The 25,720-nt window shown below is 37.3% G+C and overlaps 1 protein-coding gene across 1 annotated transcript in view; it reads left to right on the top strand.

Annotated features, from left to right (window-relative positions):
* The window catches only part of MYO16 (myosin XVI), a 293,425-nt gene that overhangs the window by 236,854 nt on the left and 30,851 nt on the right, over nucleotides 1–25,720 (top strand). The window contains exons 28-31 of the mRNA XM_074146466.1: nucleotides 2,659–2,755; nucleotides 7,795–8,041; nucleotides 9,902–10,209; nucleotides 12,049–13,251. Coding sequence (XP_074002567.1) covers nucleotides 2,659–2,755; nucleotides 7,795–8,041; nucleotides 9,902–10,209; nucleotides 12,049–13,251 — 1,855 coding nt within the window. The remainder of the gene's footprint in view (nucleotides 1–2,658; nucleotides 2,756–7,794; nucleotides 8,042–9,901; nucleotides 10,210–12,048; nucleotides 13,252–25,720) is intronic.

Below are 25,720 nucleotides of genomic sequence, written 5' to 3'. Positions count from 1 at the left end.
AATTTAATTACAGTTAGCAATATGAATAATAATTCAGTTATTCTTATAGAAGAATTCTGGATTTAAGCAAGAATTTGAACAAGACGATGGAGGATTTAGTAGCCAAAGCTCGTAATAAGGGAAGTTCAATATGTGTTTTGACAAGATGGATGGAAAAAAATGGTTGTTTGATGAGCAGTTATTAAAGAATTCACAGGGTTTACTGACAGAGTGGATGTGGTGGGAGGAGTCAAGGTGGCGTTCTGGTGTCCTGGAATAAAGTTGAAAGCACCAAAATAGAATAGTTGTTGGGAAGAGAGGAGAAAATTGACATGGTTAGCTGGGAAAACAGTAAAAGTTTGCTTGTTCATGATACAGGACTGGATGTCTAAAAGAGACGAAAATTTAAACTGGAGAAGGACGTGGTTGGCCCCTTTTTCTTAGAACTTTTTGATTAAATAAGGTGGGAAAAAATGAGGACAAAAGGAAAGATTCCTAAGAAAATTTAGCAAGCCCTGGGAAAGAAGCAGATTCCAGAGCAGATGATGAATGAAGAAGAAAGTCAGAGTTCTAAGACAACTGGGCAAAGAGAGAATTTTGAAAGCACAGAAAGAAAAGTGAAAACTTCTGTTTGAAGTCTCCAGTCAAGAAAATGAGGATGACAGTATGTTCCTAAGAGCAGAGTATGAGAGCAGGATGAGATCTCAGTGAGATTGCCTCAGATGAAGCTGAACATTGGAAGGCATCACTCATTATAATCTATTAAGTAAATATAAAGACATAATTTTTCCAGAGTAGCTAACAGTGTAGAAACAGGATCTAGGAAAAGATAATATTGTTCTGGAATAATGACTCCCAATTTGTAAGCAGAAGGATTATTCCAGAATAGATGGCCTGAATAAAAGAGCTACACTGGAATAGCTAAGTTATACTAGCATTTCTGTAGCTGCACAGTTTTCTAAGATAGATTTTCCAGGCATTTTTCACCATGCAAAGAAAGCCTATTTCCTATTTATGAGTTTCTACAATGGCAAGACAAGTAAAATGTGGGTTTTATCACTTTGCCTTCTCGCACTTTGCAATAACACAAAAGGTCTATTTCATTGGGAAAAGAGATACTAACAGAAAAAAAAAAATTGAAATAATTCTAATTTTGCCATTTGAGTGCATCTGATTTTAACTAAAAGTCAGTTGCACCATCATTTTCTGACAACTCAAACTTGGAATTAGAGACTTTAAAAAACATTTTATTTAAAAGAGTTTCTCTCTAGAGTAGAGCGAAGGGAAGTGAAGGGACAAAAATGTGCCCCAGTCATTTCTGAATTTTATTAATGGAGTTGAGACATGGTATATATGTCCTGGCTTTCAGTAGTTCATCACTTCCAGTGATCTACATCAGGCACTAGTGTCTGGATTAAAAACACGTAGTTGAAAAGGTGTGACAATCTCCCTGCTGATTCCTGTCTGCCAGATCTATACTGAAAAACCAACGGTGGAGCAGGATGGTGCAATGAGAAGAGACTGAGCTTGTGAGCTGCTGACAAACGAGTTGGAATGAATTTCTGCAACTTCAGCCAGACTTGTATTAATTAATCAGTATGCCTATTAGCCATGCAAAATGAATAGCTAGACAGAAGCTATAATCTTCGCAGGATAGCACAGTTGTCTGGTATTGGTAATTTTATTTCTAAGGAGTGAAGAAAAGTTTCTTATACAGAATTCCTGAGAAGAAAATGGTTTAAAAGGCCCATTATTTATCCCATTTTTTTTAGTTACTTACTGTTTGTAGAGTAGCTTGCTTATGTGTGTTAGTTTTTTTAAAGGCTATTAGAAAGGAATGCTTTGAAGTTTATACAGAGAAGAATTTTTAAGGATTGTTTCAGCATGTTCAAAAGGTATCAAAAGGAAGCTGTTTTCCTCTGGTCTAACTAAAGCTAAATTTTTCTGTAAAGGGAGAAGAGCATCTAATGATTGTTATTAGAACTAGATGAGTTAAACTAAGCAACTAGTCAGCACCAGAATAAGCTCATAAACTCCGTCAATATTTAGGAGATTATTTTTCACAAATGAGTACCTCTGTCTCTGAATGAGGCATAATTCTAAAAGGAGACCTGCTGGACAGCTTCAGCAGGCAAGCCTGGGAACTAAGATTCATAATTTTGCTGGACATCAGCAATCATTCTCCCTGCTAGCAGTGAGTTTCTCTCACCTTCCAATTTAGGCTAATTTTTTCCTCTTGCACAGATGACAGCTCTCTGTTACCATTTTTTGCTCCACATGGGTGGAGGCTTGTCACCTTTCTCCTTGCCCACATCCCCTTGTTTTACAAAAACTAAGCCTTATTTTCTATTACATTGTGTAACATATTAGCCTAATTACATTCAGAATGTGCTTTTATTTCCAACCTGTATTTAACTTGAAGATTGTAGTATTTGTTCTGCATGGTTTTGGAACTGAAGGGGGACTTGAGTCTGACTGCTTGCTCATCCTTCCCAAATACATCTTTTATTCAACCAAGTGATAGCACCTCTCTGTACAAGTATTGACATTGTACTTTTCTTAAATTGCAGATCTCATCTCAACCCTTAGCTGGATTATATATGTACTATTGTTATTTACCTGTCATTGTTTTGGCCTTTTTTGTTGATGGTGAAGGTTTCCCTGCTGTTTGTATTCTAGATAGGAGTCCGAAAAGTGTTTCTTAAGTACTGGCAAGCTGACCATCTCAACGATTTGTGCCTTCAGCTTCAGAAGAAAATTATAACCTGCCAAAAAGGTAACAATTACAGAACAAGCATTCCTCAGCTGTCACTTAATACACTGAGCAGAATATTGCATAACACAAAAAAATTTTCTCCTCCTTGAGTAGTTGCTGTATTTTATACATTTCCCTACAGACATATATCCAGCTAACTACTTATACAGATTTTTTGAGATTATATTAACATTAGTCATGCTTGCACTTTCTGTCTGTCAAACATAATTTTATGGCAAACTGTTGACTGTAATTAAAACTTAGGGATCTTGAATATTTTCTTTTTAGAGTATATTTAGTGATTTTTCAAGGCATTAATATCACCTTTAACTTCTTCTGCAAATCAGCATAACAATGATACAAAATTGCAATGTGTTAAAATATATCGACAGTGAATACAAAGCTAATAATTTAATATGTTTATCCCCTTTTCTTACAGCTTTCATATTTGACTACTAGTTTTTTATGTTTAGACATTTTTTCCTCCCTTTTATGCCTGCATTTTTACTAAGGTCACACTGACACTTTTTGGCACATTTTTAAAAGGAGGTATTAACCACTGCTTCCTGATTTCCTGTTACTTCTGTTCCATTTCCCATCAAAATCTCAAATAACTGCTGAAAATGTGAATATTGCTTTGTTTGGAAAGGCTTCCTTCACACAATGCATTATTTATCTAATTGGCTGATGTCTGCAACAATTCCCATTATCACCTTTTTAAAGGAAATTAAAAAGACAAAGATTTATCTTGGGGGGTTTTTTAATCAGCTACATAATATTGCACGTAAGAATATATAAACCTTTTTCATTTTAACTATCTGTTCTTCACTGTAAGGGTGTAGTGAAAAAGAGGAGACCAAGAGAAAACTTGAAGCAAGTGGAATCAAAATCATGGCAGTTCAGGAATGAATGTGGAGAGTGACAGTTAACGCTGGCCACAGTTCAGCTGAGCGTATAACTTGTGCTTCATTTTTTGTGCGAATCACCCTGTTGTATTCATACATTTAGCAAAGCAACAGTGATTTATCCTCTTTCCCTTCTTGTGCTGACTTAACAGAGAAAGGAAACATTTACCTTTCGGAGTCCAATTTGCAAACAGAGTGCTTTAATATAACCCTACACCAAAATGTAAAACATCCTCAGGTATGTCCATGTTTTGCAGAGGTGAGAGAACAGACATCTGCCAAACTCTGCCTGAAGAGTGAAGATAATAGGTCTTCTTGGCTCCTTACTGAAATATTTCTTTTGGTTTTGCTTCTAGCCCACCTCAATTAGGCTAACTTGAAAAGTCATTTCCACCAAAACTATGCATTCAAAGCTTTTATCAAAGCTATCACTAATCTGCATGTTTTTTATGGTCTGGGAAACCTGAGAAAATCAAGAACTTGCATGACATCCATTTGACTACATTAGCTCATCAAATAAACTGCCCTTTGCAAATAAGCACAATTGTAGACTTGCAGACTTAGCGTGCCAAAGAGCTCAGGAAGGCTAGGAATAGCGTATGGTACCTGTGCGTTGTTCTTATGTAATCCCAAAATTGGGATCCATAGACTTTTAAACTGGGATGGTGATGTTTAGTGCGTAATGGTATTATATTTGTCCTGCTGCATTTTCACATTTTTCTCCCCTCATCCTTTGCATCCAGAGGACTTTGGAAGCTAAATCTCTCTTGACGGTGTATTGACTAATAGCAAAACTAGTCAATAATTTCTGTATCAGTCTGTATCAGTCCCATATATGATATAAGAATTTAACTTAAAGGGAAAATAGATGTGGTCCAAAATTCTTATCAACTGTTTTTACCTCATTCTTACTTCAGCATTACCATAAGTTTGGGCAAAACCAAAAAAAAGACAAGCCAGATAAGTCTTTTTTTTATTATCCTGAAAGTTAACATATGCAGGCAAAGAAAGGGGTCAAACTAAAGTGAAAGCATGTGTAGAAACACTTTTTATTTAAAAATGTATCTGTGAGTTTAGGGACTTTGTCATATTTTTTTCACAGGTATGAGAACTACATATGGGAAGTTTTGACCTTATTGAATCACTGAGAAAATTATTTGTACCTGTAGGAAAATCCATCATGCTGAAGTTCTTCCATTAGAGTTCATGTAGATTAGGAATTAGCTTTAAGACATTGTATACACAATAGTTAATACATTTCTCACATAACCCAGATCCATGGTCTACTTGAATTTCGATTATTTTGATCTTTATCCTTAGATGAACTGTAAAGAAGTAGATATTCTTCTGCCCTGTGGGTGCTAACCTCAATTATTTTAATTTGCATAAGTGAGAATTATTTTAGATCTACATAAGTGAGGAGCAAGTTCAGAAGCAATCTTAGTAGCCATACAGTAGCAGATGAAACTGAGCAATGAAGGTCTAAGAGACGACAATTTCATTTCACAGGAGTTTCTGAGGTTATGAAATTGGATTTTTGTTCTGTGTTGACCTGAAGACAAAATCTTTCAAATGTTCTTATAAAAAGGGACATTTCACCGCATTTCCTTCTTATAGAGAAAGAAATGAAAAAAAGTTTTCTTCTTATAGAGAAGGAAATGCGGTGAAATGTCCCTTTTCTTACGAAAACCTGAGCTACTCAGTTCCTGAAAATGTGTGCAAAAGAGGGGTGTCTGTCTGCCATCCCTTCCTGGAAAAACTTTGTTGAATGTTTCTTCAAAACATCTCAGTTTTGATGGAAGTGTATAGTTCAGAGTAGCTGTACGTTCTCCAAATGCTACATCTACCTGTACTGGATATCATTTTACCGGACCGTCCTAGCAGGCTACTCTGCAGTGTTGTTGCCCGCTAACAATCCTGCCAGAGGACTAACCTCTGTATTTCCTTTTCCTAACCAACGTTAGTGGTGTTACCAACCCTGGTTTTTTTTTGTCAAGGTTAAAGTACACACATACATACACACTTGGGAAAATGTTACTTTAAAATACAGGCTTTTTTCCCAAGTCATCCAGGATTTGATGCTTAACCATTTTTCAAATACCTTATCTGCTCTGCAGCAGATAAGTTTAAAGAAAATACTGGAAGTGAGGGAACAATTTTTTATTATTAAGCTCTTTTGAATTTTTTGTACTTGTGAGCAGTGAGCTCTGATAATGTTCTATGCACGTATTCATTACCTTTGCAACAGCAACATTATGAATTCAGACTTAGTAACATGTATATCCAATGTGAATACTCTCATAAAATTGTCAACAAATAACTGTACTATTAATTTCCTTTTCAACTAAATTGGGTAAGTGCAATAATGTTCCAGGGTTTAAATAAGTCAGATTTTATAGAATGTAACTAAAGGGATTGAAAATGGCATGGCTGACTGTGATTATAAAAATGTAAACCTTCAAAGTTGTTCATTATAAATAATCTCAAAGTGCCTGAATTTGAACGTTTCTAAACCCAGTGGTTTGGAAAAATTGGAAAGGATCAGTACTAGTATGTTAACATTTACCTTTCTTATATTTTATCAGCTGTGCAGTGAGCACCTCTAGAAAAAATCTTATTTTAAATATCTAAATAAGGTCATAGACGGTGGTAGAAAATACTTTACATTGCCCTCTGTTTTAGCTGTTTATTTTATTTAATAACATTTTACATTCACAAAAGACTAATTGTGTCTTTCTCTGTTTACATTTTTCCTTTAGATTAGTTCAGTTTGACTCTTTGTCATTTGATGTTGTCCTACAGTGTTCCCAAGGCTGAAACTTAATTACATTGTTAAAAAGTCCTAATGCATTTTAGCATTTTTTTACCTCCCAGTCTTAATATTGACATTTTCAGTATTTTCCCCCAAACTCAAACTAACATCTTTATACAGGCTATTGCCTGCTGACTTCACTTATGAAAAACTTTCAGTCACCAGAATGAGAGTAACCATAATAAGCAATGATGAAGTTCAACCTATTTTTGAAATGTGTAAGTTGATGTACTGAAAATCAACAATATTTCAGGCAACAGGCAAATAATTCTAAAACAAGTTCTTCCCTATGAAGTTCACAGCAGCTATTCTAGATCTGGAAAGAATCAGGATCTTGTGGAACTTAAAAAAAAAAAAACCCAACCCTGACAAATAAAGCACTTCTAGTTAGCGTATCTCTTCATTCTAAGCCAAAACATATGCTCAGAGAATACCGATACCACCCTTTTGCAGGTGGAGTGATTAATTTGGTGCCAAGTTAATCATGGCCACAAAGGTCCCTGTGCCGTGTGTTTCTGATCAGCTGGGTAATTCAGGGGACTAGGTAGTATTCAGGTTGAGTAGAATTTCTTGTAACAAATCTACATACTTAGAAAAGTAGTACAAAAAGCTATTATATATTGGGGATACACCAAAATCTTCTCCCAACATAAGGCTGATAAAGAGTGTGAAAAATAGACCTAATAGATACATAAAGCTGATGCAATGCAGATGAAAATTTTAAACTGAAAAATGCAGACATGATGTGACAGATACATTTGAGAAATTTGCATTAAATTAATCTATTTTTGCTAAAAGGAAATGAGCAACAGAAGGTCTATAAGTCTCATTAAAAAAATCTCGTGTCGGTTTCAATTTTTTTAGGTAAACCAAAATATTTAAAGCATTTTTTTAAGCCAGCCAAAAAGCAAATGATATTTTAATTCCTACTGTATTCAATGCAACAATCATTTATTCGGGGTTTTATTTTGAAACAAATGATCTTTTGACCTTTGCAGTGTAAAGGTATGCTTTCACAATCAGTAGCCAACTGATCCAAGTTTCTATTTGTAATGTAATAAAAAATAACATTCAGTGAAGGTAAACATTTTGAGTTTTGATAGTTCAAATTTATGAATTAATTTACTATCACTACTTTGTTCTAATCACTGACAGTAGAAAACAGAAAGAGTTCCATTTTAGTATGTTTTTTATATACTGTCACATTTCTTCAGTTCTTTGGGTAAGAGGTTGACTGAACTTATTTGCTCATGTTTACAGCAGAACACACAGTAATATTAAGTTATTGACTAATTAATTAGTTGTCTTTCTTTGGTGCATAATTTTTCCTTCTGTTATGGTAGTTGTAAGAGGATTTCTGGCTCGTCAGCGTTTGCTACAGAAGATGAACATCAAACAGCAAGAGGTCACCTCAATTAAAAGCTTCTTGCAGAACGCTGAGGATATGGGATTGAAAACATATGATGCCTTGGTCATTCAAAATGCTTCTGACATTGCTAGGGAAAATGACCGTCTCCGCAATGAGATGAACGCTGCTTACCACAGGGAAAAGTTAGAGGCCAGAAACAGACCAGAAGAAGGCCACAAAAGGTAAGATGAGGATTAATTCCTTCAATTTTAGTGATTGCCTTCCCTGCTTAGGAGTGACTGAGGAGTTGCAAGAGGATTCTCAAGAATATACTCAACCCAAAGAAATGTTAGACACTATTTTTTTCTGTGTGTCAGGTAATCAAATCTAGAAACTTACGGATACCCCTTATATCCTATTCAGGGGACACAGAGCTTTTTAGAAACTTATTCAGCTCTCCGAGGCATTTATATTTTACAGAAATATTTTTTAATTCTAAGATAAATAGATTATCATTGAACTTTTATCAAACCAAACAAAAAAAGAAGAAAATTTCCGTTAACTTCAAATTCCAAAATTAGGAAATTGCTAAGATAATGAAAAACAGCTAGCAAGGTGTTAAAACACAGTAAAGTCCAGACTAAGAAGTCTTGATTATGCATTGAACTAGATATATTGGTTGTGAGGAGGATTCTTTCCTCTTATTTAAAAATAAGCAAATGTTTTTTGTTTAACTGCCATCACAATTTTCAGGAGTGCCTACTTTACAAATCCCGCAAGTGCTAGAGAGGCTTTCTCTAGTAACTGAGTCCCTGATTGCTTTTCTCTCAGACACCTGAATGGCCAGAGGTAGCATTTGCAGTTAATAGGCATGTGTCTGTAGCAGGAATGTGTTTATAACTTGCTGGACATATAAATGTTTATTTTTCCACGGGAACTTAATTTTTGTCCAGAACAACTCCCTTTGCTTTCATTGCTTTTGTCAGTGACTTTTATTAAAGTGAAAATGGCAGTGCATCTGCTTAATTAGCTCCAAATATCCCAGTGATTACATACTGAAGGAAATGCCTTTGTAGGAAAGACTGTAATTAAACATTACAGTGAAAACAAATTATCCACTGAGCACCATGCTTTCATCTTTAGCTATTTCATTTACTACATGGGCAGCTGGCTATATCCTGTGCATGAATTCCAGCTCTGCTGGAGATTTGCCATGCAGAAATAGAGTTTAAAAAACCAAATGCTTGGGGATTTGTTTGTGAAATGATAGTATAGGCATCTTCTATCTAAACATTACCACTCAAAGGTACCAAGTTACCAAGTTACCTTTGAGTTACCACCAAGTTCAAAGGTTTGCAACGTTTTGATTTTTGGAGGCATAAAATTTTAGAAGAATTTTTGTTAAAAATCAGTTGGTTAGAAGCAGCTCATAAACATAATTTCTCAATATGTTCTGAAATAGCAAAAGAAACAGGGAAAAAAATGGAATAAGTAAAACTCCAAAACTGCTATTGAAATGACTGAACATAAGGTCATAATTAATATTATTAAAATGATAACTGATAACTAAGCTTAAACAGGGAGATATATAGATATCTGGGTGGAGTTGTTCGAGCAGCTGATGTAGCTGGATAAAAAGGTCATCTAATACTTTAAAGATTTGCATTATCTAAATAGAATTTATAGTTGTCTTTTTAGAAAATAATGATAAAGGCTCAGCATTTGCTGCCTCAGTAACTTTCTATTAAAATGGATTTCCCAGAAATTATCATTCAGATTGAAAACCCAGCTTTTGATTGTATGTAACAATCAAAGTGTGAACAATGCATTCAGTGAATGTCTGATCAACAGTATGAAACTGCTTAAGGAAGGCTGCATTTGTGTGAAAAAGGGCCAGTGTCCTGATTTATCATGAAACAGGAAATGGAAGAAAGCTAGCAGCTTGCTCTGGATTTGTTTGTCAGAAGATTACTACACACATCCCCTCGACACAGTAGGGGAGTTGTGAGATTGTTTACCAAAAAGCTGTTGTTATGTTTGCATGAACAGGTTCATTGTTATCACTTGAATAATGCATCTGGGCCTCTTTTCTGTGTTTTCAGAGCTGAAGACAAGGGTGGGAAGGTCTCTGAGGACAGCTTTGCCGGCTGTCGAACGCCTAAGCACTTTCATTCCAGCTCCGTCCCCGTCCCCATGGCAGTGGACGGCTTGGTACATTCTGCGGCTGGGTCATCCATCAGATCCCCCTCCCTGCACTCTGTGTTCAGCATGGACGATAGCAATAGCCTGCCATCACCAAGGAAACAGCCTCCTCCCAAACCAAAGAGGGACCCCAACACACGACTGAGCGCTTCGTACGAGGCTGTTAGTGCTTGCTTGTCGGCAGCTTCTAAGGAAACCGCTAATGAAGGTTAGGCATAAAGGGAGAAACAGTCGCAAATGCTACTCTAGGTTATTGATTTATTCTTTTCCCTTTGATCCTTTTAAACACAGTCAAGCGCCTTTGAAAAGCCCCGCTTCCCCGAAATATTTCAGTGGCAGTAAATAAAACCAGTCAATTTGTCATTGGTTTCCAAATCAGCAAATAATACTCACGTGTTTTAATTGCCTAGTTTGTCAACAACCAAAACCTATTTGCAGAACTCTCTCTAGAGATAAATGATCTCTGTCAACTTGAGCTATTCTAGCCCACTGACCATTTTATTTCACCTTTTAAACTGTATGTTAGAATACCTTGCATCACTAAAACAGAATGCTCCAATTTTGAATTTCAGCAAGTTAAACATTAACCTTTCTCCTACTTTTTCTCTGTGTTCACGTGAATAGCTTATGCATTCAGCGGTTTATGTTTGTGCCAAAACTTGCTTACAGTGAATTTTTTGTTTAGAAGGAAAGTGCTATGAAAGTCCCAAAGTGTCTCAATGCATTATAGCGCATGTAGAATGGTTTTGAGTTCAGTTGTTCTATCCTCCTTCACCCTTGAAATGAATGAGTGGAAGATGAAGGCGGGGGGGAGGGAATGCATTCTGCTTTTCCTTAATAAGCCTGACTTGTCATGCTTTGTGTAAAGGATCCTCTAGGCTTATCAGGGAAGATCCTTCAGGTTGGGTTTAAAGCTATGTATAACCATTCTCTAATCCTGCATACAATGGATGGAAACCTTTGCATCTCCCTCTTGCAAAATAATTACTGTTCTCCTGTCCAGTTCGTTAGATGCAAGTCCATCTCTCTTAACCTCTTCCTTGCTTGTTCAAGCTCTGTGTAAGAAGAGATGAGCTGTGTCCAATATATTTTTAAACTAATGTGGTTTAAGGAGCTCTGTAGTCATTTCAGCTTTCAGCGCCCAGGTCTGCACAAGATGATTGATATAACCAGAAAGCTCTAGCAGAGGTTTTTGAAAGAATGACAATTTATATATGTGTGTGTGGTCTTAACACTACTGCTTGTACACACTCACAAAACAACTTCAGAATTCTTCTCATATGTATGAAACAATAGGGCCAGTTTCCCTACCGTATGCTCATTCTCCAAGAATTATGTCAGTTTCCTGACTCTTTGTCCAAAACCAGCTCTGATTTACTCCACCTAAGTTTGATCTTAAAAGACCAATCACCTAGCTATCTAGCCTCTCCGCTCCATATGTGCCTGGAGGCTGTGAAAAGACATCTAGTTTAGTTAACTGTATACTCTGTTGGGGAATTGCCCTTAGGCTACAGGATTTCCTAACTTCATAAATTATTTCCACTCTCGCAGTACAAAAGAAGAAGAGATAGATATAATATCTGCCTATAATTAGAGTTTCATAGATATTACATAAAAGGGGGGTGCTTCCGTTACTGGCAATAACGTGTGTCAAAGTAGCATCATGCTGAAACTCCTAATTAAAAGCACGCCCCTCTCCCTTGGTACAAAAGGAATATCAAGGAAATATTTCCATGTGTTACAGAACTTAGAGTGAACATTGGGATTCAAAAGATATCTCCACAGGTGTAAGTTTTCATCTTTTAGTGGCAGTAGAAATTACCAGAACAGATTATATGCCCAGGCAGCAAAGGCTTGTGGTTTGGAAGCTGAAGGTTCTGCATTTAGTTCCTTGACATATTTATTCTTTTGATTGAATCCCTGTGTTTGTGACTGCTTCTCATTGTAAAACTATATAGGCAACATTTGAAGGGTTAAAGTACTAGACCTGTGTAAGAAAAAAATGACTTTGATCTGTTAATAACACAGACCTTTCTCACTTTCCTAGTACTGACCCGTCCAAGGCCACACAGTGATGACTATAGTACCATGAAAAAAATACCTCCCAGAAAACCAAAACGAAGTCCTAATACAAAACTTAGTGGCTCTTATGAGGAAATACCTGGCCAAAAGCCTGGGGATGTAAAACAGGCAAGCACAGTAGCTAAACCAGGTGGCTATGACGCTGTGACAGTACAGAGAGCAGCTTCTGCTGACGGACCACAACATGGAGTGTTAAGTCTCTATATGTCACAAGAAGAGGAGGAAAATGAGCCAGTCTATATTGAAATGGTAGGGAATGCAATGAAAAGCATTTCTGCTGAAGCAGAAAGCCCAGAACAAGGAGAGTCTGTATATGAAGAAATGAAGTATTTTCTACCAGAAGAAGGAAGCAATGGTAGTGGAATAATTCCAGTAGTGACTGGATCTCCTCCTCTGTTGTTTGAAAGCAAAAAAAATGTTAACATTGAAGATGGAACATTGGATGGAAACAGTCAAGCAGCTTTGATCTACAAAGACTCATGTGACATTCCAGCCCCTTTCCCTAACTTGCTCCCCCACAGGCCACCACTTCTTGTGTTTCCTCCAACCCCTGTCACATGTTCACCTGCTTCTGATGAATCACCTCTAACACCACTAGAAGTCAAAAAGCTTCCTGTCTTGGAAACCAACCTAAAATACCCTGTGCAGTCAGAAGGCTCAAGTCCATTATCACCACAGTACTCCAAAAGCCAAAAAGGGGAGAATGAAAGACCAGCATCTCCAGGCTTGGTTGTGTTCAATGTTTCCAGCAAAGTGACTCCTCCTTCCACACCACCTCCACCTCTCCCACCACCCCCTCCTCCTGTACCACCTCCTATTTCCTACCGGGCTTCCACACATTTTGCATTCCCTCCAGAGACTTGTTCTAGTTTCCTGATTAATACAGGGAAAACAGGTACAAACTCAGACCTGTCAAAAGTACCTCAGAGACCAAATCCTGCTCAGCTTGGATGCTCATCTTCTCCATTCTCCAAACTGCCTTATTCTCCAAAGGTGGCAAGAGCAGATCACAGGAAATTGAACTCAAATTCATCATCTTCATTTCCATACAGCCCTACAAACTCAAGGTCATTGACCAGTCCCCTTGATGAGTTAACTAGCTTGTTCAACTCAGGACGGAGTGTGCTACGAAAATCTGCAGCAGGACGTAAGATCAGGGAGCCAGAAGGTAAGACAGATCTCTGTGCATCTGTGTAGTGTGCTAATTCTGCCCCAAAAGTTTCTTACATTAGAAGCTGATAGAATAGGTAAAAATAAAAAACAAAAGCATTGTTTGGGGTTTTTTTAAAGAATGATCTGTTGCTGTCAAAAGAAACACACACACACATATATATATATATTATTTTTTTTTTTAACATTCCAGCAGTCTCAGTAAAATAAACACAGATGTTACATTATGTGAAACTGAGTTTATGGTATCAATCTATAGAAATACTTTGAATGAAATCTGTGTCTGGTAGATAGCATATACTTTAATTTGAAGACTTTCTTTTAAGCTTTCATTATTTCATTTCCATGAAATTTTGATTTTAGTGATACAGCCATTATTATCCTCCTGAATAAAGCTGCACAGAGTTGTGCAGCAAACTATATTTATTTCCCTTTTCTATCCATTTTTTCTTACCTTTCCTGTGATTTACATGAAGTTATGTGCATACTCAGAGATTACTTGGTATCCTAGCTTTCTGATGTCTGGAGAGCATCTTTTGTATCTAGTGTAAAAGCCAACTGTAAAAAGAAGCAAACTTGCCATTGTGCTAAAGGTTTTTGAAACCACAGTCCTCAGACAAGCCATTAATTATTGGGCTTGTCCAGGTAATAAAGGGTTTAATATTGTTATGGGAACAAATCTACGGAACTTACAGATACTGAAAATTCATCCTGATGTTCGAAGATTCAATTTGCTTCTCTGTAAGAGTGAGGTGCTTCTAACCTAACTTTGTCCATCTAAAAGCTCGCCATGTAGGCATCAAATCCTTAAGCTATGAAGAGACGGTCATTTTGAGGCTTTAATTCCTCCCATGTATCTTTCTCCATTGGGTATGAGGAAAGCCCAGGTGATTAAATGAGTAGAGTTGTAACTTCTAAGCGATTAAAGTTGAAGTAAATCCCTGTTCTGCATATCAATTACAACACTGACTCCAGTCTTCCCATTACTTTTCTGATTTAAAATAAAGAAAAAAAAAAAAGTATCCTATTGAAAATAGTCAGTGCACTGTATACAGAAACCTAGTAGCATCTCCCAAACACATTTCAAATTCAAATTTCAAATTCAGAGTGATAAAACCTCGAGACTGTATTCTCTGCTTCTTCACTTCTGTCTGTCCAAATAGCTTGTCTTAATCAAGGCCTGTGTGCAGCATATTCAAAATGGGTAATATGAAATCCTATTTTTGAAATATAAAACAAAACTAGAAAATGGAATAGATTATCTTATTCTTTGTACATTTTCTTAAATATATACTGCTCTATTGATTTCAGTATCATATCCTGACTTACACAGCTGAAATAGAACAGAAGCAGGTGTTTGTGCTTACTCTGGATACGTGTATGTCTGTCTGTGTGCCACCCTGTCTCTCTGTCCTGTGAAGCTTGGCAGCTTTCAGCCAAAACCCCTTCCAACCAAATACAACAAGGAGATAAATGTCTCAAAACTAATTGAGTTTCTACAGGTTTAATGAAAGTTAGTGGCTAGGTGGAGACAAGAGACTTATACTGTGAGAAAGGCTCCTACCAGCTATCAGAGAAACTGTGATGGACAGAACTCTTGTGAGTCCTCGAGACCTTGAAAAAGCTTTAGCTGGACCTTGCATGTTCCTAGATGGCGAATTCACTCAGCCACAAGCTATGTACTGAGACTTCATCAGTTCCCAAACTCAGGAGAATACCTTGTTTGTTACTGTGAATATATGAACTGATGAAATTTGTAAAGGAGATGTTGCAGTAGTTTTATTTATTTTGGCATAATTACTTGACAACATTCAATGCCTATGAATGTATGTAGAATGTGGGGTTTTTTTGTTTTGGTTTGGTTTTTTTTGTAAGTTGGGGGTCTTGTTTTATCATATAGATAATACATTTTTTTCTGCTGGGAAGTAACTGTGAAAGTCAGTGGTAAGCCTACTCCAGCCAAGACACAAAACTGACCTTTACCTTAAAAAAAAAAAAATGTTTCTTTGGGATGGAGGGTTTTTGCAAACTCAATTTTCAACTAAATGTGACCAAGACAGAGTTCAGCTTGGGTCTCCTGTGGGTCGAAGCAGTGCATTAACAGAGGCTACCATAAAAAAAAACTAAATTTACCTTTCACGTGGAAAATGTTGTACTTCTAAATATTTCATCAAGGCAGCACTAAGTATGAAAGATCAAAGTTCAAGAACGATATACGATAAAAAACCTGAATCAATATTTTATGAGCTGAGAAGCTACTGTATAATAATACTGAGTGCAGTTACATATGAATAGTTCAGTGATGGGCAGGTGGACTGAAAGTAACAAAGAAATACAGGTGAATGTACGTGTGTGTTTTTATGATTTGCCCTTTTTCATGTACTTCATGTGTTCAGTTCATTTTTAGGGTAACAGCTGGAAAAAATATTTTTTGTTTAATCTCTGATGCAATGTAATAAGATGGCAATCAGCAGAGTGGACTTTATTATGTAAAACTAAAAGTTGTCCATGTCTTCCCTCTTGATTTTTTATCACCTATTGCCTGATGTATATTAAGTTCACTCAGCCACATGTATATTATTAAGTTATATATTAAGTTCCTGGAAAACTCCTGCATTTCTTCTTTTTGTCATGTGTAGTATTTTATTTGTAGGAGATTATATGGTAAAAAACATTAATTTAATTTTAATAGAAATTCATTAAAATTGAAGAAGTGGCCTAGAGCAGTACTCTGTAATGTGCAATTTCCTTTATTTCCATAAGGAAATTTATAACCTACCAACAACCTTAACTAAAACCAGAAAGTATAATTGTGGGCCATTTTGAAGTCAAGGAGAGTTAGCTATGGGAATCAATGAGTTTCTGTATGGGATCATCAGCCTTTGAGATAAAAGCCTCCTTGCCAATAATAGTGCAATACAGACAGATCCCCCAACATGCCTCCCTCTTGCCTGGAGGAGTAATTTCAAGGCCTGAGAACACTAATGTCCTTTTGGCTCCTGACATCACCGTGGGAAATGATCATCCAGAATAACAATAAAATGGATTTGTGGTTTTCTGATGGACTGCAGACTTACTGTGAACTGAACTGAAACAGGCAACAAAAAAAATAATCAAATGGCAGCAATTTTCATTACCTGGTGGCCTCGCCTGGCCACGTTTTTTTTTTATACAACAGTAGCATCTACTGGGTCAAGCAATGATCAGGATCATATAGTATGCAATTTCTTACAAAACGCTTTACGTGTAATAGGAGAAGTTTTCTGCTCTGCAGAGCTTACAGTTTAAATAAGCAAAACTGTAACAGGTGAGAACTGAGATAAAGTGATTTTGCCAAGGTTGAAAAGAGTTGTCATTGAAGCTACAGCTGTATTGTTAGCCAGGGATTTCCTTTTACTCCATCTAAAATGAGACTCGAGTGCAGATAAGCAATAATACACATGCACACTTCTCTTCTCCCTGATTTCTGGAAGTGGAAACTTTAGTTTGCAAGACAAATGGAAACTGAATGGTTGTGTGCAGAGGCCTTACTCAGATATTTCTAGGCAGGACCTTAGATTTGAAATTAGGCTTCATGAAAGCCAATTTAATGCCTTAATCACAAAACCGCACTTTCTAGCAGAATGCATAAGTATTTTTAACTATTCAACATATAAGGCATTCCTTGTATAAGGAAGAGACAATTACATGTTTAAGTGTTTCATATTAAATATTTTTGGAGCAAGGGTAGAATTTTCTTTTCCTCAACATGGATGAATGATACTCAGATTGCTAGGTTGTGTTATTTATCTTGATTGGTACAGTTGATACTAAATTATTCCATACAAAGGGGAATCATTTCAGCTTCAGAAGAAAAGATGGAATAATTTCCAGCCCTTCATCTATGCTCAGGTTGGCAGAGTGAGTATTCATGTGGATTCTAAAGTGAAAGGAGCAAAAGAAATACGATTTTCCCTAATCTGAATGAATTTCCTTACCATCAGCCTATTCAAATAAAGACTTAATGCCTTCTCTCCTTCCTGCTTGTTGAGAAAACTTTGGCATAGATGTTTGATTTCTTTGTCTGAGCAAAAGAAATTGTGCAAGCTTGCAACCCTGGACTTAGGTGCCTAAGAAATAAAATTAGGAAGACTTGTCCTTTATGTAGGTCACCAATGTATAGGCTTTCAGGTTTTGTGAATTATTGTTACTGTTTCAATACAGGTAGATCTGTATATGCAAGTCTATACATGCTTCGGTGACCTATTCCTTTCCAAAACAGTTTAGTAACTTCTATAGTAACAACAGAAAAGGCATGCAAACATTAGTTAAGAAAATATCAATACTGTTCAAATGTTTACCCAATACCTTTGGCACCCATCAGCTATATGAATCCCTTCTTTACCTCCCTCCTCAGTGAGATATTTCCAAAGCAGGTAGCTTCGTATTCCGCATTCTCCAGTTTAAGTGCTGGAAATCACAGGAAGATAGCTACAACTAACAAATAATACAAATATTTAGATGTACCTAGTTGGGACTAAAGCTTGCCAAATGCTCTTTGTTGAAATTGGCTCAACCTTGGAAAATAACAAGATTTAACATGTATGTATGGGGGGTACTGTCCTGTCAAAGGAAGGTATACCTTTGATAGCTTGTAAATAATTTCCCTCTATCGGCAGATTAGAGTAAGGTATTGTGCAGCTAATGTCTCTACAGTGGATTGCAAATTAAATCCCCGCTGGGGTTTCTGAGATGAATCCCAGTCCCTTATCCTCTAAGCCACTCAGCTTTACCTCTTAAGCAACTTAATAAAGATAATATTCATATCTGCATCTCATTATTCCTACATTATATGGATACAATGTAATAGTTTTACTTTGTGGCAAAAGCTAACAACTTACAAAACACAAGTAACATAGAAAGCCATGCTGTTACCTTTTATCTTCTTTTACCTGTGAATGCTGGAGGATTGATTACATAAGGCACTGGATTCCTATACCATTTTTCAAGTAAAACTCTCAAAGCATACAATTTTGGTGAATTAAGTTCCACAACATTCTCAGAAAGAGATTAATATCTTTTTATATAATTGCCTTAATTACCAGGGAGTGAGGGTAACTTTCTGTGACTAATTTTCAGATTAGATATCTAAACACAGGAGAGTCATCACTCTCTGATTCACTATGGACTACTTGCAGCTCTCAATTTGAATCTCTTGCAGTAGGTACAGAAAAGTGGGAGAAAGCCAAAGCACGGCTAGTAAGAGTTTAATGTGAGTCATAAAAAAAAAGGCCCATACTTGGCTAGCTGTAGATGCCCCATGCAGAAAATTACAAAGGAGGAGGCAGAACTGCTGGCAATATGGTTGCCATCCAGCCCATGCTGGGTGATTTTCCTGGGGAAATAATTGTAGCTTGCATTACTGAAGCAGAAAAAGGTGTTAGAAGAGTCTAGATAAAGTACTCACAGTTCCCGTTTGCAGAATATCTATGAACTTTTTCATAGCCTGAAAGATATCACCCGCAGTCTTCTCTATAAGTCTGCATCTCTATAGTCTTCATCTGTAGGACTGTCATTATCTGAATAATTTCTCACAAAAAAGAGCTGTTGTTTTAGGATAAACACAATACACCGAGGATAATTTTCCATTTCAGAATCCCTGAAAACTAGTATATTTTACTGCTGAAGAGTTTTTTGGGTTTCTGTTATGAGTTTTTTTTTTCACTGTAGCATTTTTCTTCTTGGTTGATTTCACTGTTTCCTCTTACAGCCTAAAATCACATAATGTGTAATTTGCTTTGGCTTTCTGTTCTGACATGGAAAAGAGGCTTTGTGTGCGTTGCCATAAACAATTTTAACCTGAAGATTATTAGAAGAACAAATCAAGTCTCATTTATATTTCAGGTGAAAAAAAGATGGATATTGTCACAAACCTTTATTATATTTATTTTGCCTTTTAAATGCTTATATTGAAAATAAAATCAAATCCTTAGCACTCCTTCACACATTTCCAAAGACTTATATCCAGTCAAATAGATGTTGGAGGAGACTGTGAAGCCCCAGGATCACACAGGAAATATCACTGCTTTTTTTACATGATATCATACTGCAAGTATCTACAGCTGGCAGAAAAGGACCCTTGGTCTTACCCAATAAAGGCTCTCTCCTGTTCATACCTAGTCACTGCTTAACAAGGAAGGAAGCTGAGGAGAAGTAATTGCACCAACTTTTCTGTTCCATTTACATGGTCCATTTCTGAGAACTGCAGGTGTTCCTTTTAAATTACTGATTCTTTTCTGCTTTCTTTCCATTGTGTTGGATTTACTTTGTTTCCCCTTCATCCTGGCTGATACTGGAGCACAATAACCACACCATATTGGTTCAGCTTACTGCATTTCAAACCCATAGATTTTAATAACAACCCACCTTTAATAGAGACTTTGATCATTCAGATAGACATTTATAGACACATATATATCCTTACTTTCATAACAATGTCTTTTCTTCACCATCTGATGCAACATTGTTGTTCCAAATTCAGCAATGCTTTGGGAAGTTGTCTCTTTACTAACAGTGCTGTGGGCTTTCTTAAATAGTAAACTGTCTTTAGTATTTTTTGTATGTGATCCAAGATGCAGAACCGTGAAGGACTTTGTTTAGGAATGGCTACATCAGTAATTGTAAACTAAAGATACGTTAATGTGAGAAATTAGCCATATCTGAGAGAGTGAGGAAATTGAATTGTAGCACACTTTCATTCCTGATATCAACTGAAAATACGGCTATTTGGCAGTAAATGTCATATCACTTGATTTTACAGGACTACAGGCATTTCGGATGTAGTGGAGATTGAAATTTGAACACACATTTTAGTGAAAGTCTCAAATTGAGTGAGAAATCTGTTCAGATGCTTTTAACTTATTTACATCCATCTCAGTATTAAATCATCTTTTGCATAGAGCCTCAGTAGAGAACAATAATTCCATTTCACAGAAAATGTCAAGATTGTGACATTTATTTTTGTTTTGCCCTGGAATGGAAATGAAGCATTCTGAAATTCTGGGCAGAAATAAATATTCTTTCATGTCCAGTCTTTCAAAAATGTTTGGAAAGTAACGAAATGGTTTGCCTCACACATAGTAAAATTTTTCTTACTGGAAATGTTAACAATTAAATGTGTTGACTTTTTATTTTTGGAGCTAGATAAATTCAAGAGTGGCCATTTTAACACCGGTCAGGTTGATATTTAGGGCTATGTCTACTCAGCAACCAAAGATGTGTTATAAACAAACCAAGCTACTTCTAAGCTCACTGCCTCTGGTATCCAAGAGCAATGCGGTTGTGACTGCACAAACTCCAGCCCCTCCTGCTGAGTCAAAGTTCTTGACAGGACTCGTGCAGCTCACCGTGAAACTCTGTAGACCCTCGTGTGGATTGTGTTCCGGTTCCAGCATTGGCATTTTATGGAGCTGGATGGAGAAGCAAGAGAAGACAGCTGGAAAGAGATTGAGAAAAAGACTGGGTCACAAACATGAGCATGCCCTGACCTTCAAACTCTCTTCTCACCACTGCACTCTGCTATTGAGAGGGTAGGAGCGTGTTTGGAAGTGGAGCACTGGAAGCAGGAGTAGCAATTTGGGTCATCTGTCTTCTCCCTTGACCCACTAGTGAGTGGGAAAATAAAGAACCCTTCAAGTTCAACGCTCTTTTGGCTTGAGTTTTCACTCTACTTTAAAATGAAAAACATGAAAATTAATTTTATCCTTTGTGTGGTGCAATTTTTTAAAAGAAAAAGCATATGAAAAAATTAAACCTGAAGTTCCACATTTCATTTCTTTTAGTTCTGTCCTTAAGGGCTAGTCACAGCATCACGCTGACATACTAGTAGTATGTAGTGACAGTTTTCAGCCACAGGTTGGCTATATTTGTGCACAGCATGGATGCTTATCACACTGCATCTGTGATAGCCATATGTTCTTGCTTTGAGGTTCACAGCAGTGTCATTGACCATCACTGTATCCCTTTAAAATGAACTTAAAAACAAGCTAAAGAAATATCTAAATTCATTTTTTATTTTATAAGCTCACTTCAAAAGCAAATTGAGAACGTTGTCTGAGAGGTTTTCCAGAATAGCTGTCCCTGTTTGGTGGCAGGATTAAAATACAGGTGAACAAAAATATTCCTTGGATTGTCCCTCAGGATCTGACCAAACAATTTATCTGCCCAATGCAGTCACTTACCCTAAGACTTCTGCATTGCAGTCGATGCCAGAGCTGGTATAAGGGAGATCCTGAAAAATCTCTGTAGAAGTATTCTGTGGGAAAAGTAAATAGAACTGCTGTGATGCTGTTGGCAGTAGCAAATCCCAGTCTGTCTGTTTGTTTGTTTGGGTTTTTTGTTTGTTTATTTTAACAATATTTGCAACTGTGTTTGAGGGGGAGGAAGGTTGAGACAGTGTCTGATCACATAATTCCTTCCAACAGCAGCTAAAGCCCAGCAGTAATGGCTGTTCTGTTACTGAGATACCACACACAAGCGTAAACAAACTTAAATGTCTGCCTTCAAAAAGAACTGCTGCATCCACATTAGTTAGAAGAAAACAGTTTAAAAAAGGGAAGCTGTGTTTCTTACCAAATTGCCTCCTCCTTTTTCAGCACACCAGCAGTTTTTTAACCACACAAACACAAGAAATAGACTCTTTGGTCAGCCAATCAACACACCTAACAGTAAACAAAACTATTACAGAGTAAATTCAGCTACTTTTTTCCACATTAGACTTGAAAAGGTGGGCAACATGGAGGGAAGAAATGCTTCTCCTAAGGCAGTAAATTGTCCCAAGCAGTTCTGCCCTCCATCTTGCCCTCTGTGGTTAGTAACGGACCTCAGAAAGTCCTGCAGAGATCAGTTCCTAGAGCAGATGGGGTGAATGAAATCCTCAGTCTCTGAACATGTGCACTGGCTAGACTCTTGCACACATGCTGCACTAAAAAGATGTTCCAAGTTCTTGCTCAGATACTGTTGAGCAGGAGAAGTGCTGGCCTGTCCAGATATTCTTCATCCATTACCAGTATTTAAGAAAGCTGTTTTCTCTGTTTCAGCAGCAGTGTTCTTTGTCTCTTCTTGGGAACAAGCCTAATTCATACAATCTGGAGTCCTACAGACAGGGAAACAAGTCACTTGAATATCCATCTGCCCCATCAACTCTGAAAGTTTCCTGACCCAGAGATGTCCCTAACATTACTTCTAGAAAGAAGGGAAAGGTTTGCAGCTTGTAATGATTGTCACCGAAATAAATATAAAATAAGAGCACTATCTTTCCACCAGCACAAGAGAAGAAAGCAGAAAAAACCTTTCTGTTCTAGCTATATACTTTCCATAGCTGTGATTTACAAAAAAGTGATTGAGATGATGGTTCTTAGGAGCTGAACCAGACATAGGAATTCCTGCAGTCGCTTCAGCGACTTCCTTCTCACTACCAGCCTTGTCTTCTGAACTGTGGATGATCTGTGTCACACTAACACAATATTCTTCAGAGACCTTTACCTCCAGCAGAATGAGTTTTGCCACTTGATGTTCTTCATGGCCTGCACCTCCTCTCTTTGCTTTCTGGCATTCATACTGAGCTCCCACAAATGCAGCTTCCCAGAGCAAAGAAGAAGTGATCTGTTTCTGTATTTACCTGCTTCATTGAAGAATGCGGCTTCTGGAGTGGCTTGTAACACCATCTGATAGCTCCATTTACACAGCTCAGAGAGAAGGCATTCTAGAAATGACAGTACAAATTCATTGCTGCCTATCCTAGGAGCATCATTGCAGGGGGAAATCCTAGACAATTGCTGCTGTAAGGGCAGGTTTTTGTGAGGTGAAATAAATCAATTAATAATTATCGCCTTTGACGGCAGTGGCAGCCGGCAGCACAGCTATGAGGGTGAGAGAGGCAGTACACGCTAATAGGCTGGGGGAATCCTGTCTTGACAGTTTTCATCCTGCTCCATTTCTTTCAGCAAATAAGATGCATCTGTTTGCCTCCAGCTCTCGGCAGACAAAGTAAACAGTCATGCTACAGCAGGTCACAGCGTGACTTCATGTGGGTAAACTGAACTACTCTGAAGCAATATGCATTTATCCAGTGAAAGGACACCCAAGACAACATGTGCTGAGGGCAGCTAGCAAATGCCATGGACAAGGAATGTGTCAACAGTAAGTCAGAGCAAAACAGGAAAAGCCAAGTGCAATTGTCAACGTGCAACAAAACACAGTGGTAAACACCTGGGCCAAAATAAAATGGCCTGTTCTTATTTAACCTTCCTCTCCCTTTCCTTCATCAAAAAATACTTGCATAATTTCTGCATTCACCACCCTTTTTTCTTTTTTTTTTCTCACTTCACAATGTCCACTTACCACAGTAAATGTAACAAATATTCAGGGTTGGCTGCTAGGATTCGGTGTATTCCTGACTCTCCCAGGAAAGAGTGAGAGCACAGATCAGAAATCCCTTCTGTCTGCAACGTCTTGTCTTTCACATGCTTGTTAATAGTGTCCATCAGTTCTCTCTTATTTGCATGTATAATGACAAGCTGCTTGATTTGAAATTTCCGTTTTGCTGGATGCCAGCCACAGGTTTCAAGGAAATCAAGCTTTTTAGCTTTCAGATTCCATGGTAGCCCAGGTACAGAAAGCTTCTCCTTCTCTATTACAGTAATTTATCTGCCAGAATGTATGTGTTTTCCAGATTTCATAGTTGCCAATAAAGTGTGAATAGCTGTGTATCTTGGTAACTAAAAGCATATATTGATTATTTTTAAAGAAAGTCATGTTTTCCATGAATGAAGAAATAACGTTTGACATTATCCTGGGATTTATTGAAGATACTAAGTGATAAGAAGAGGACCTTTTTTCCCCCTAATTTCATGTATTTCTTTCCATAATTATATGTTTTATATATTTTTGTAGGTTTCATTCCTTTGTGAAAAAGCGTTTAAGCTTTTTCTATATTTGTTGTTTCTGTTTTACGAGGCTGATGTTTTTGTTGACCAGGACAGAGATTGTTTCTAGTTTAGGACCTAGATACTTCCTGCCTAGCTTGTGGTACTGAAATTCCTCAGCTGGGAACTCAGCCTTAGCTAGCTCTGTTTAATTAATGAAAAGAAACGTGTGCCTTGAAAGAATGGTCCAGGTACAAGTCAAATCAGTTCAAGCGGGATGTATGACTTCCATTTACACTCGAGCAAAACTAGGGATAGCCTGCTCTCCCCATACAGTCAGGATGAAACTTTTAAATGTAGCTTCAGCAGAAACTGTACAACCGTTCAGCGGCCCATTAGCCCCATCTGGTTTGAGGTTGCTTTTCTTCCCTATTTTTCTGTTTTATCCTGAGACGGACTTAATATTGGCCACTCATTTCTGATTGTGGTAACTGGTGCTGTCAAGGTGAAGGGCTGTCTGTTTTAGTAAATGAGCCAGTGCCAGGGAATGCCCTGGATATGGCAGCTCAATCCTCTGCAAAGTCAAAGTGCTTGAGCAGTCCCTGGCATGGTTTTGGACCTGGCACGCTGGCTCCCTTCCAGACAGATCTGGACATGGTTCAGGAAACAGCACAGGCCAGGGACTATTCCCAGTAGACAACTTGGATACAGCATCTCTGCTGTGGAGGGCAAGAAAGTGCAAGAACATAGACATGGGTCTCTTACCATTTGCCTCAGGGCCAGAGAACAGTTATGATCACATTTGAATTATCAGGATAGACAAAGCAAGAGGCCCTCTGTGTTTATCCTGTGTTATGAATCCCTTGGTGCTTTGGCAGCACTGCGCAAAGCATCCAAGGTAAGCATGAATCTGATCCAAAACCCACTGAAAGCAGCGGAGGCCTTCTGTTGTTATTAATGAGTTTTCAGTCAGACTGTAAATGAGCACTAAATGTTAAAAGGATAAGTATTTGAAAAAAAGAACGTATGGGGGCAGATATACGTTATGGATATACCTACTTTTAAAGAAAGGAAAGCAAAACCAAGGGCTTTGACAGAAAAGAAAAATACAACCCAACCAGGTTAGTTACTGCTGGGCTTTTTAATAACATACTGTCTTTTCATGTCTTGCTGCACAAAGAGTTTATGGTGATTCCATCTAAATGCTGATATCAGTCACTGATTTATACTTTGCTTTAGACTTTATTTAATAGGCTAAATATATGATTTCATTGCAAAATTAATAGTTTCTCAAAATGTTTCAGTATGGCACTTTAATTTGTCATCTGAATAGAGCCTATACTGGCCCGTTTTCTAATTTTGTGATAGCAGCGTTAATTCAACCTAAATACTACTTATGAAATAACTATGATGTTTGGGATGCTACATTTTATGTTTGAGAAAAAAGAGCTTTATAATAGGACATTTGGGAGTCATAGCTCAATTAAAAGAGTTCAAGTTATTCTTTTGACAAAAAGTTATATCATGTAGACTTTCAGTGCATCAGCTTTCTTTGAAGAGTGA

Source organism: Numenius arquata, chromosome 1 (genome assembly GCF_964106895.1).
Source record: "Numenius arquata chromosome 1, bNumArq3.hap1.1, whole genome shotgun sequence".
In the NCBI taxonomy this organism is placed as follows: Eukaryota; Metazoa; Chordata; class Aves; order Charadriiformes; family Scolopacidae; genus Numenius; species Numenius arquata.
This window is presented reverse-complemented; position numbering and strand designations above follow the sequence as displayed.